The sequence below is a fragment of the Malurus melanocephalus genome, unplaced genomic scaffold (genome assembly GCF_030028575.1).
Source record: "Malurus melanocephalus ecotype Western Australia unplaced genomic scaffold, MMel_1.1 scaffold_133, whole genome shotgun sequence".
NCBI lineage: Eukaryota > Metazoa > Chordata > Aves > Passeriformes > Maluridae > Malurus > Malurus melanocephalus.
Window position 1 is genome coordinate 1038032 of NW_026623365.1, and position 13099 is coordinate 1051130.

General features: G+C 39.0%; 1 protein-coding gene across 1 annotated transcript; it reads right to left on the minus strand.

Moving 5' to 3' along the window:
• Positions 1–390: 390 nt before the first annotated feature.
• Positions 391–12968, minus strand: SRD5A1 (steroid 5 alpha-reductase 1). The gene is made up of 5 exons (XM_057370797.1): positions 12580–12968; positions 10336–10502; positions 6315–6416; positions 4117–4267; positions 391–1724 (listed from the first exon to the last, which is right to left on the minus strand). Exons 1-5 carry the CDS (start codon positions 12903–12905, stop codon positions 1658–1660), a joined length of 813 nt encoding a protein of 270 aa, XP_057226780.1. The 5' UTR covers positions 12906–12968; the 3' UTR covers positions 391–1657.
• Positions 12969–13099: the final 131 nt, after the last annotated feature.

Genomic DNA, 13099 nt, shown 5'->3' on the forward strand with positions numbered 1-13099 from the left:
AAACACCTCGAATTGATAGTGGGTTTTGAATCCTGTATTTTTTCCACTAAAACAGATTTTGGTAAGTGGATGATTTAGACAAGAAGATTTTGAAACATGCTGCAGGGATGACACGATTTAGAAAATCCTGATATATAAGACTAGGATTCTAAAATTATCTTCAGAATATGGTTTAAGCTGAACTTTTGCTGTCCAATAATTCCATTTTAGCATAGAGGAGTAAATCAACCTCTTCACCATTCTCTCTCTGGAGGAAGCATCACGACTGTTCATCAAAGCARATACTACTCTAACATCCTACTGGAAAACTTAGCATCTGGCAACATTATATTACCAATGTGTTTTGAAGAACATAACCCAATACAAAAGTGGAAACAAAGCAGAAAACACTTGACAAAAGTTTGATTTTCATTTATTTCCAAATTATATTAGCAGCAGAGTTTTGGGGTTTTATGGAAAGTTGTTTTAGCTGTTGCTCGTTTGTTTGTTTTATTTTATTTTTTTAATTTATTGTAATTTGGTTGTTCACTTAGGGGTTTTTGTTGTTTTGCTTTTTGTTGTGGGGTTGGTTTTTCTTTTACTTCTCTGTTGAGTGGTTTTGGGTTTTTTTTTTTGTCTCAGGACTTCTAAAAGATTCTTTGTTATCACAACCATGCAAAAGGCAGASGTAACTTGAAAATCTGTATGCTTGGAATGTTCTTTCATGTTCTTGAAACCCTTCCYGAGTCCTCCCTGAGTAAAAGGTTAGGGTATGAGAACTGACACAAGGCTCCAGAATTTTAGAATCTAAAATCATCTAGAATGYTAGCAATAGAAGAAGGAAGACACTTGATTATTTTAAAAGCAGCATAGTAAGAATTTTTTTTAAATGTCAAGGATCTTTTATAAAGTTAGAAAACATTACACAATTGTTAACAATGCTAGATTTGTCTAAGTATCCTAAGAAAAGACTTCCAAAACCAGTTTTGAGTGAGAAGACATATCCCATATTGAAATAGCTATCCATTTTAAGAGGTAGATGACAATATCAATCCCTTAGCAGTACAACTTTTATGTAAATATAATTAAATATTATCTATACATTGTCCCTACAMTTTTAAGAGTGCAAAGAAAAGGAAAAACACTGCTTCTCATGTAAAAGCAACTATATTAATCTAACTCCTTGGTCTACATCACCAGCTCTTCTRGAAATGCAGGTGGGGGGAATGGAAAGGATTAGTAAGGCAAGGTAAAACAAGTAAAATAACCCTGTTTGTGTGTGTAGGCAGAACACACCATCCAGACTGCAGTGAGGGTGGCTGAGCTCACAGCACAATCCTCAGGACAGCATGGCTTCATTGAGTGGAAACAGCAGAAGCTCTCACAGGCAGAAAAAGAAGCATCAGAAGTCATGCACAGTACTTCCCACAATGCCAATTTACACTCACTGCCTAATGTATTTATGAAAGTGCTTCACTGCTGGAAAAGCATTTCGGTTCCTATTCACCATGTCCATCAGATTCTGGATTACCATTAAGAGGAAAAAGCAGTAAGTAATAGCAGCACTGATGGAAAGGCTTTGTCACAGTGATGATCAGAGTATGTTGCTAACCTGCCAACATCTGTAAAATGTTGGCTGCTACTAAAAGCATCCATCTCAAAGTGTTAAAGGCACAGCTCAGTACACAAATGGGATGACAATTTTTCTGTCCTTAGGATAGTCTTCAAATTTCTCAAGGTACCATCTGAAAAACAAAGAAATCTGATGAGAATTGAGTCATCAAAATGCTGTTGAGGAAATTAAGTAATTATACCATGTGATCAGTTTAATCCATACATGTTTTTGTCTTCAAACAAAACAAAAAAAAAAGCAGCCCTTAGAACCTACTCTGGATACAAAAATGGCATTTACTGCACTCACCCTAATGACATCTAATCACTAACTGCAACAAAACTACATTACAGCTGCCAGCAATGGGAAATCAAACTAACAGATGGGGTAAGATCAGTTAAGGAAGGAAGAGCCCATTCTTTCAAAATGTATGTTGCTACACATTCTGAGTATTTACACATTTTAGAATTAGAGGGAGAAAAAAATAAATCAAAAACATGTAATTGAATAATGACTTCACTTGGAAGCAAGGGATAGGAATACTTCCCATTCTGGAATGAGAGTCCCATTCTGCATAGAAACATCTTCAGTTCCAGTTAGAATTTGTATAATCAAACTGAAMATGAGAAACATTGCACTTACTGCTAACACCCACCATCACTATTTTCAAATGCCGACAACTTAAAAAAAACAAATGCAGAGTGCTATCAGATGTTATTCTTTGTGTTTTCACCCTACATAACAAGCACATTTACTCCCATTTCTTAATATTTCTTCTTCTCTGAAATAAAAGAACTAAGTTCACCTGAGTTCCTCAAAGGTGCAGATATTCATATCTATAGCTAACTGCAAGATCAAAGCTGGAATGAACAAGACAAAACATGCAATGCATGATAAACTTGCAYCTATGCAATGCCATCATTACACTATTTACCCATTTCAGTAATTTATTCTAACTTTTTTAAACTAAACAAACTACACTAACCAGTTTTTTCACTTACATGTATTTGCTATTTTTAGTTGCTTGGGTTTTTTTTCCCTGTATCCACCCCTCTTCCATTTTTATGTATTTTTCCTTTAGTGCAAATAACTTCCTTTAACAACATTTAGCTTTTCCTGATGCTCCAAAAGAGTGCCATCAAGGCTTAAGATTGATGGAAATCAACSATGAAATTTGAGCCAGAAGAACATAGTATAGAAGGAGAGGCAGAAGACCCTGTCATTGCTTCATCTGTCAAGGAGGGGACACTCAGAACTCAATTGGATGAGCCCAGAGCAACTGGGCATAGCCTTGTGATTTGCCCTGGCTGGAGCAGCCACACCAATTGTTGACTGGGCAATCTTCAAATGCTCCTCCCAACTCAAGATACTCTGCAGCTCTGCTCACTAATAGCAAGTGATTAAACAGGAAGAGATGGTCAGAGGAAACATGTTTGGAAGGCTCAGGTTGSWTAGCGGGTTCACTGGGAAGGTAATMCAGACCTGGAATACCCTACAAATGAAGGGCAGGAAAACCTCTGTTTGTGGAGGTTTCCAGGRCTCCACTAGACATAGACATGGCTACCTTCACAGACAGTCAGCAATGGTATTTTTTTTCAATCAATTTCCTACTTAATTACATGTTTATTTCCTTATGCCACTAAGTTTCAACATGAGAACCAAAGCAGGAAGCTGAAAGTAAGCAAAATAAAATTAGCATGTTCAAATTCTTTGAAACATGCTATTCCTTAAAGGGAATTCTTTAAGTTTCAACATGAGAACTGAAGCAGGAAGCTGAAAGTAAGCAAAATAAAATTAGCATGTTCAAATTCTTTGAAACATGCTATTCCTTAAAGGGAATTCTTTAAGTTTCAACATGAGAACTGAAGCAGGAAGCTGAAAGTAAACAAAACAAAATTAACATATTCAAATTCTTTTAAACATGCTTAAAGGGAATTCTTTTAAACATTCCTTAAAAGGAATTCTTTCAAGAAACAAGTCTCCCCCAACTATGGTCCTTCTTGTTAACAGGAAAGCCACATTATGAATACAGTACATGAGGAGTCAGAATGTTTAGAGCAGAGAATTTATTTAATATCATCTACCAGAACTGTTTTCATACTGTCCAAACACTTGATTATAGACAACATGATACAGATAAGACTATAAAGTGTTTCTGTTATAGACAGCTTGAGTGATTTTCAAAATTTTGTTACAGAAAAAGTTTGAGAAGGGAAAGTGTAGTATTCAATTAAGACAATATCGCCAAACTTGTCTCTAATCTTTTCAGATCCAGGATGAACCATGTTCATTTAAACATTATTTTGACCACCTTGTTGTACTGTGTGTTTATGCTCTGTACTCTTCTGCTGAAAGTCTGTACTGCTTAATCTTCTCAGGGTATTCTCTATCGTATTCTGCCTTACAGCATCAATCTCTTTCACAAGACTTGCTCTGCAACATCCCTATAGGATGAGGCATAATTTGTGAAATGGAAATGCAGTGTGGCACAGAGACAACAGAAATGACAAAACACAAACACTTACTTGTGGTGTTGTCTTGCCCTTGAACCCAGGATGAAGAGACTACACAATGCAAATGCAAGGCTTTCAATGGTGCAACAGGCAAGGGCAAACCCAAACCATTCCAGGATCTCTCCAAAAAAGTTGGCTCCACTGACATACTCAAACATTCCTCCTGAAAGCAGGACAGAGTTACTTCAAAAGCACCTTAATCATGATGTCCAATGCTATATCACCAATGCCTCTAATCTTTAAAGGCAGTGGAGGCAGCATTTTCAGTTCAAGCTATACTATGAAGGATCACTTCAAACCTTATTCTAACACAGACCTTTAGTAGCTCCATTTTTCTTTAAAATAATGAACRAAATGCAGATTTACTAGCATCAGAAGCAGGTACATGCCTTTGCAAATAATTAATTAACATGGTATCAAAATGGTTCTTCGATCACACATTAAGCTTTTTTGAAAGACATGTAAAAATACAAGACATACTCCCCTTGAGTCTCAGAAAATACTCATGGGGTTACTTAGCTTACAATTTTCATTTAAGCACTTTTGAAATTCAGTTAATTATGAACAATATTATTATTATTATTACTATGAAGTAAAGATCCAAATTTATTATCTGGCTTACAAAGTTGTTGCACTTTTGTTCCAATTCCTCATCAGATCTGCTGTTTCAACCCCTACACTCAATGGAAAAATTGGCTGTCTGTTGTATAGACAACTGTGCATAAACAATTTGTACTCACCTGCCAGGAATTTTACAAATTAAGAATTTCACCCTAATTCCAAAGTCAATGTACAAATGGATAACATCTCAGTATGTGCTTTACCAGTGGGACTAAACAAACAAGTCTTTGGCAARTGTAATAAAGGACATGTTTCGATCTTGCTATAATTACATTACTTTTGTGACAAAAGAAAAATGAAATTCTAGCACTTAAATTGAAYAAGTAACCTCAAAGTGACCAGCTCCTCCTTATCTTGCAACAAATAACATATTTCTTTCAGAACTTCTTTGTACACTGAACACAATACAATATGTTCATCCTCATTTTTCACATAAGCACTTTGGTTTACATCTACTAAATGATAAGTTATCTTATTGATGAAAAGTAATGTTCTGAGTTATCTATCTTAGTTCTTCCTGTTTCATTAAGGAAAAAAAAAAACCTAACAATCCAGAGAAAGCAACAACTAAGAGAAAAAATATAGAGAAACAGCAGAATTCAGAGGTAGTGTTATCTTTCTGCTCTCAGAGAGCGTAATGTATCTGGAAGAGTGGCTGTTTCCAAAAGTGTCAATAAACCTTAACATTTCAATGGGCTCCATAAGAAAGCTCTTCATATTCTCCATTTTCCCATGAAGGCCAGAATTCATAATGCCAGATTRATTTGGTTTTCTGTCCTCTTTTCCCTGCACCTCCCTTTCCACAATGGTTGCTGCTCTGATTACTTAAGGTACYTCCCACTTCATATATGGGACATCAGATGCATCACATGCTGAGCACTTTTCTATAATCCCCTCCTGTCCCCACCCTGGGTTGATAATTAAGATKTTTCTTCTCCACCCACCTGTTGATTCTGAGAAAAGTTGGGCAATGCCATTACATTTTTACCCCTTTTTAAAAGATATAGCTGAAGYTGATCAAGAAAGCCAAAGATTTGCACAAGCCAAGTGATATAATGAAAAAGATTCCTTGTAATACTTGGCTTAAGAGGAAAAAAAATAAGATGTTTGCCGAACTATGAAATCAATTCCCAAGGTAGACAAAAAGCTTTAGAAKGTCATTTTCACACAGAATAATTTTAGGTTGGAAGGAATCTCTTGAGAAAATCTTGTCCAGCCCACGGTTGAAGCAGGATCGGCCAGAACAGGTGGCCCAAAATTAAACCCAGTCTGGTTTTGAATATCCCTACAATCTCTCTGAGCAACCTGCTCCACACCTGTGTGTTTGACCACCCTCAGATTAAAAAAAAAACAAGGTTCAGATATAATTTTATGTGCCTGAGTTTTATGTCCACTGCCTCTGGTCCTGTCACTGCACATCACTAAGGAGAGTCTGGTTCCCTCTTCATTCCCTTCCATTGTGTATTTATGAATCTTGGTAAGATGCCCCTGACACTTCTCCAGGCTGAACAGTCCAAGGTCTCTCCACCTCTTCTCCTATGAGAAATACTTGTTTTTGCTGTATTAATTTCTATACCATTTTTACTTACCTCTTGGTATYTTGTAACCAGTTTCCCCTGGTTTTCTCAGATTTCTGAGGATATCATCAGAATGAATATTGATGGCCTTGCCTATCAACCACCCTAAAAAACCTGAAGAGAAATATTAAAAATACTATGTTTAGCACATTGGGTTTGTTCAGAAAACAAACTACAGTCAGATATCACAGTAGGCATATTGTCTCAAAGCCATAGTTATGTAAGCAGTATAAACAGCTCTGGTGACATCCTGCTGAGTCCCACACTGTGCTCTTCGGTCAGCAGAGATCACAGTAATCAACAGCTCCCTAGACAGGAAAGAGAGCTGTAAAACTGAAATTTATTCTTACGTTGCTAGATGCATAAAAACGTATGCATATGCGTATATGCAAATGTAATGTGTATATTTCCCTAACTTCCACATAGAAAAACAAATATGTTAAAATTTTAAACASTGAAAGAAACAGCCATTTTTAATCTTCCCAGAAGGACACGTCTTAGCCCCACTCTCCTTTCACTTTTTTACTGATAGTATATCAGAATTTCCCCAACATATTTCAGTGCAGTAAAAGGAATACAACTGTGAAGGAATTAATGTATCATTTACTTGTGTTATTCAGCAAAATTGTTTAGCCATTTATTCTATCCTTTCACAGAAACCGAGATTATTGCCACATTCTACATCTTTATGTTGCCATGAGGATGGGGATAAATCTAAAGGAATTTAGGACTGAAATTCATTATTTTTACCCCTTGGCATTTTTACCTATGTTCCCTTGACGRCAGCATTCCCTGCTGATAAGGAACAGGTAATACCTGTGTTTTGTCTGAGATAAGKSMCTTATCTCAGATTCTTTGATTAGTCTTTCCAACAAGACACAATCATCTGAAGCATCTAGATGCCTACTGATATTAGGAGAGACAGTGATAACCCACACGCTTTGCCTATAAGATTATATACAGATATGGACAACGCACACGCACTCTTCAGGTCTGCTCTCTGAATCGAGCAGAGGGTGGCATGTGTGCTTAACCAATTGCCAGATAAAAAGCTTCATGAAACAGATGAGGTGCTGAAGATCTGTCACCTGCACCTTATGAGCTACAGGTGCTGCTCTGCTTTGCAGAGATGCAACTAAAAAGTGTTTTGATGCACAAAATAGTTAGCCATTAGCATTCAAAGGAAATAGCTGAACAGGGACTTTAAGGAGTAAGAAAAAACACATAACATACTGCAAAGGGTTTGAAGAAGGTAAAGCAAGCAAAGGAAGAAAGGAATTTCCAACTAAAAGCACAGACATTAGGAAAGGACACAAAGGTGCAGCTCACAGGTGTTTGTGTCTCTTTTTGTAGCAGTCACTACTTCATGGTATCACGGGCTCTCTTGGTAAGTTCGTAAGCTCTTTATTGGCATACACATGGCAAGGTACATGCTGAAGGATTATGAAGTTTTTCTTGGTTTGCAGGCTCATGGTTCTGCATTTGAAGCAGAACATTCCCATCTCCTCTGAAAACAGATATGTTCAMTGTTCTGAACTAAACCAACACACAGTCCAGAGAAGCCATGAGAAAAATCACATSAAAACCCTACTTCAAATCAATTGCTGGTGTTATTGTTTTCCCAAAAACAGACAGACAAACTATATCATAAGGTTCCACAGACAAAGAACATATCAGTTGTTTGAAACCYGTCACCATGATGGTTAATCAGCCTGACTCCTCCAAATCACTGTCTTCACTGGAAATTTATCTCATTTCAGCTTCCAGCTATTGAAACTTKATTGGCTGCTACTTGTAGACATTCTCATTTATCTTTCACATTTAACTTCATACAGTTTAAGAAATATCTTATCAACTACCAGCAAATATATTTTCTTGCCATTGTTATTTTCTAGTAAATATTTTTTAGTAATTTTTTGTAATTTTAAACAGAAGCTTAAAGACAACGTCAGATATTTTTTAAGTACTAGAACAWAATAGTCCAGTTGTTCAGGAAGTACTCAGTGTACAATACACAATCACTTTGGCATTTATGTTGACTAAAGCCACAAGCATAACCAGCAAATATTCAGAGGTGCCCAGCTGGGGTGAATACCAAATAGCAATTAAAATTTTCTAAGATCCAATTATGTTGATATGCATTACAAAACAAAAAAAAAAATCCCAAAAGATATTCTAATTACAGGAATAAAAAAAGCAAAAAAAGTCTTCAGTTTAGCTGTTGAATGTGCATGCTAAAATTTATGTCCAGATTTGTTGTAACTACAGTCTCAAAAGCAATGGTCACACTATTAAAGTGGTTGCTATGTGTAYCAGGAATCTTCACTTTCTTAGTTTYTAGGATAACTTTTTAAAGCACTATTTTRACTTACATTTGTCACCAAAGCAACACTTATGTTTAGCAGTAATCAAAATATATACAGCTTGCTAATTTCAAGCTAATATTATTTGGAAAAAAAAGCAAACAAAGAAACCCACAACAAAAAAAACACAAATACAAACCAAACTAATTCATACACAGAAGCATTCATAACTGAAGGCAGCTGAACCTAACTATTGTCATTTTACATTTGCATCAGAAATCCTTGAAACTTAAAAAAAAAAAAACAAACAAAAACTAACAAGTGAACCTAAGCAACAAGTCTTATTAACTTGGGTTTGGTTTTGGTTTTTTTTAASATAGTTGTGTGAATGGAACTGACTTATGGCCGCTTAATCGTGATTTCACAGCATTGTATTGAGATATCTTTTGATTAAGGTACTGAACTAGGACTCTAAAAACAAAGTCTGCCTGGCATCAGAATCTTCAACGGATTTGATGAACTTTTTAACCTTTTTTTTTTTTTTTTTTTTTCTGGATTACAATTTTTAAGTTGATCGGAAATTTGAAAGCACCAAGAAAATTCAAATATATTCTAGCACCCTCTGAAGTCATTCCATTGCACCCCAATTTCTCTATTTTCAGCRCACAAGCAGCACTGCCTCCTAATCTAGGCAGAAGAATCTACTTAGATGTAAATTTCTTCAACCTTATATTCATGACAGCATTTAGCACAGTTGTCCTCTATTGTAATCCCCAATAATACTGTAATAAAGACAAAAAAAAAATCCTTTTCTTGCTGTGAAACGCTTGAGAAATCCAGGAGAAACACTAACTTGCTCTGGCTACAGAATAACAACAGGAAGGGTGCTGACTCAGATCAAAAATCTACAGATTCCAGKGCTCCACCTTTGACTGATAAGGCAAAATAATTCTGGTTTATCTTCAGATGAAAATGATCCTTCTGTAAAAATTTAATTGGGAAATGATACTATCATTTCCTAATTTAAAGAAAGGCAAAAGTAGATGTCTAAGAAACAAAAAAAAATAGGGTAAAGAGAATACTTTTCCATTAAGTATCTTGGCCTTTTAATTGTATCAATGGCTTCAAGTACAAATGTAACCTCATTTCCCTATCGGGAGTGAATGATTAACCCCTCCACCCCTTCCTCGTGGGGCCAGTATTGTCATCTGACAAATCCCATCCTTATTGCAGGGGCAGATGTCTTGGTGCCTGTGTGTGCGTATCACGTGTAAGWATTATAATACCAAGGACTTGTGCCACTCGCCATGGTATGTTGGTAGTCAACAGCTACCTGTGCTAGATTTTTTACTCCATGAATTTGTTCACTTTAGTTTAATCTACATGTTACAGATTAAATCTACTTTGCTTGTTGCAAACCTGCATGCTGCTGGTTCCATGTAGGGCTTCAAGTTTGTATACTGAAAAAAATTACAAGATCCATACTTATGTGGGTGTTAAAGAGTAAAGATGATAGTCAGCTCATATATCACTGACATTGCAGAAAGAAGTGCCAGTTCACAGTTCTAAAGTGAAAAAGGTTAAAAGGCCTCCAGCTACACCAATAAGAAAATTATGAGAAGAATTATATAATGGCATTGAAGATACTGTAAAATCACAATAAAAAAATTAAGAGCTATGGAGACAGACGAAAATTATACCTGATGTCCTCATAAAATGATTTAACTCACCTATAATGAAGCGTGAGTCTGCCAACCAGCCTGGAGGGTAGGTTGCATAGTTGGTCAAGCTTCGGCCCTGCAAGTATCCATTGAAAACACARAACAGAAGTGCTAACACAAAGGTGAAAAACGGTGTTGGTTTTCCTTGACGGATCAGCAAAGGAAATATGAGCGCTCTATAGCAAACCAAGAAAAGAAAATTTATTGTATTAACCACAAAAAAAAGACAGTTTTGAAGTCCAAACACTGTCACTACTTTTCAAATTCYCAGTACCAGTCCTTGGTGCCTGTTTGATAGTTGCCCCTGCTGTAACACCCAAAACATTCATTTTGTTGCTTAATTGGAATTACAAGATCAGTCCTCTCTACCATATGATGGAAATTTTGAACTTTTGATCCAGACCAATTTCTTTGGTGAGAGGAATAAAGGCAATTGATATTAAGCACAGCCCATTGATGTTCTCTTTTGTCTCTAAATCCTCAGTTATATAACCAAGCTTTCTGAAATGAGCCAGGTCTTAAGATCCCTCCACCAAATCCCCTAGTACTTCTAGAGCGAAAGTCAATCCCCTTGAAATTAACCTGAGCTCATTTCCTCTCTACCCTGTAAGTCAAAACATTATTGCTTCACCTCAACAATTTTGGTCTACTCTATGACACCTGCTAAAGAGGTGCCAAACCCACAATTGTCATGTCATTTGGGAAAGGCATCTTGATTGCTTTTCCTGGGGGATTATGCAAGTAAACAAACTAGATCCAAACAAGAAGAGCAGGTGAACGTTCTTTTGCTCTTTCTTGTGGAACTAGCCAACTCCCAGTGGCCAACAATTCAATTATAATCTATAATGATACAGAAGCAGGATCACTGAAGCCCGAGAATTCTTCACGTGTTTTCCATCTACTCAAGGACTACTGCTTCAAAATAACCTTTCCAAAGAAATCCAACCATAACAGCTCTAAAGAAAGAGTAACCAATTAATTAATAGGATTATTTAAAGCATGCTACACTACCACAAACAGAACTAGATACCAGAGGTCTCTTCCAGTCTGTGTTCACCCACAGAAGAATCCTTCAGTTTGGCAATAGCAACAAGCAATTGGAAAGAAGCAAACCACAGCACAGCTCAATTTCCTGTACAAACCACTGCTTGCATTCCTAACTATTCCCAGACATCAAAGATGACTAAAGATCCCATGTCAAAGCTAATATCTTTACGCTTCAGAACAGTAAAAAGCGGAGCAAAGACATAGTTCTGGGTTTTCAAAGGCAGCCACCAGGTCAGCCATAGGACATACACCTCCCCACCACGAGGCTGTGGAAAACGTTTGGTGGAAAGCAAGAGCTTTTCTCAATAAGCACCAGAAAATAACAACGTATCAGCCACACAAAATAAACCTGACAGATCTATTGCTTAAAATTAATGGCTTAAAATTAACCTGACAGATCTATTGCTCCTGTCTTCGTAAGGTGGCAAAACTACTTGTGGAGTATGACCAGTAGCTACCGTCCTTAACTTGAACAGCAAGACCACATATGAGCTCCAGTTAAGCTGCTTTCTCCAAGAATATTTACAAAATGCCTGAATACTGTTGACTACCTGGCAACACAGAGCATCCGTCATCAGCTTTGCCAGTGTCTTAATGAATCACTGAATATACTGAGCTGGAGGAGACACACAAGTCTCATCCAGTCCAACTCCTGCAACGAACACTATGTTGAAAGACAATGTCGAAAGACAATGTCGAACGACAGAATTGGAAAATAGCTATTCGTTAACAATACCAAGATTGTATCAGTACACGGTGCTGAACTTTCCTTGCTGTAACCCTATGCCCTTAAGATAGCCTGTCAATCCTTTGCTGAATCAAGAGTCACCACGAGGCACAGGAGCAGCGCAGGATGGAGCGGAACGCTGCAGGAGCGACAGGAGCKCCGTTTCCACCGGAGCATCGCAGGGCACAGCAAAGCACACACAACACAGCCAGCACGGCATGGCCCCGGCCATTTACCCAGCTACCGTAACAACACAGAATACCTTAATGAGGCGAAGCAGGAGAGACATCAGCGACTATTATAGTAAGCAAAAAACGCTAATTAACAGGAGAACTTCAACCCCTTCTGTCGGGAAGCAGCAGTCAGGCATCTCTAGGAAGACTGATCCCTTCTCCTGCCCCCATCGCCGCAGGGAGCCCCCGCCAGCCGCCCCAGCCCCGCCGGTGCCCGCGGGCGGCGSCGCTCGCCCGAGCCCGCACCTGTGCGCGTAGTGCAGGAGGAAGCAGCCCAGCAGCACACGGTTGGGCCGGGCGGCCGCGACCGCCCCGCCGCAGGCAACGAGCCCGAGCGGGACGAGCAGTGAGGGCAGCTCCTGCAGCGCCCAGGCGAGGCGGGCGGGCAGCAGCCAGCCGTAGCGCCGCGAGGAGTACCGGCCGTAGGGCATGGGGATGAAGCGGAGCAGCAGCGCGGAGACGGCGCCCAGCGCAATCATTCCATAGGAGGAGAACTCCAGCAGCCGCCGCTCCGCGGGGCCCTCGACCTGGCGCAGCAACGCGCACACACCGCCGTCACCGCCGAGCTCCATCGCGCTCCGCCGCCTCGGTTCATCCGGCAGCGCCGGTGGCGGCCGGAGGTGTGGCCGGCACCGCCCCCCGCCCCAGGCCCGCCCGCTCTGGGAGGGGCCGCGCCGGGCGCTCGGGAAGTTCCGCCGGGAGAGGGCGGGTCCGCGCGTGCGCGCCGGGAGCACGCGGCAGCCGCGCGGTGCCTCCGGCCGATCGG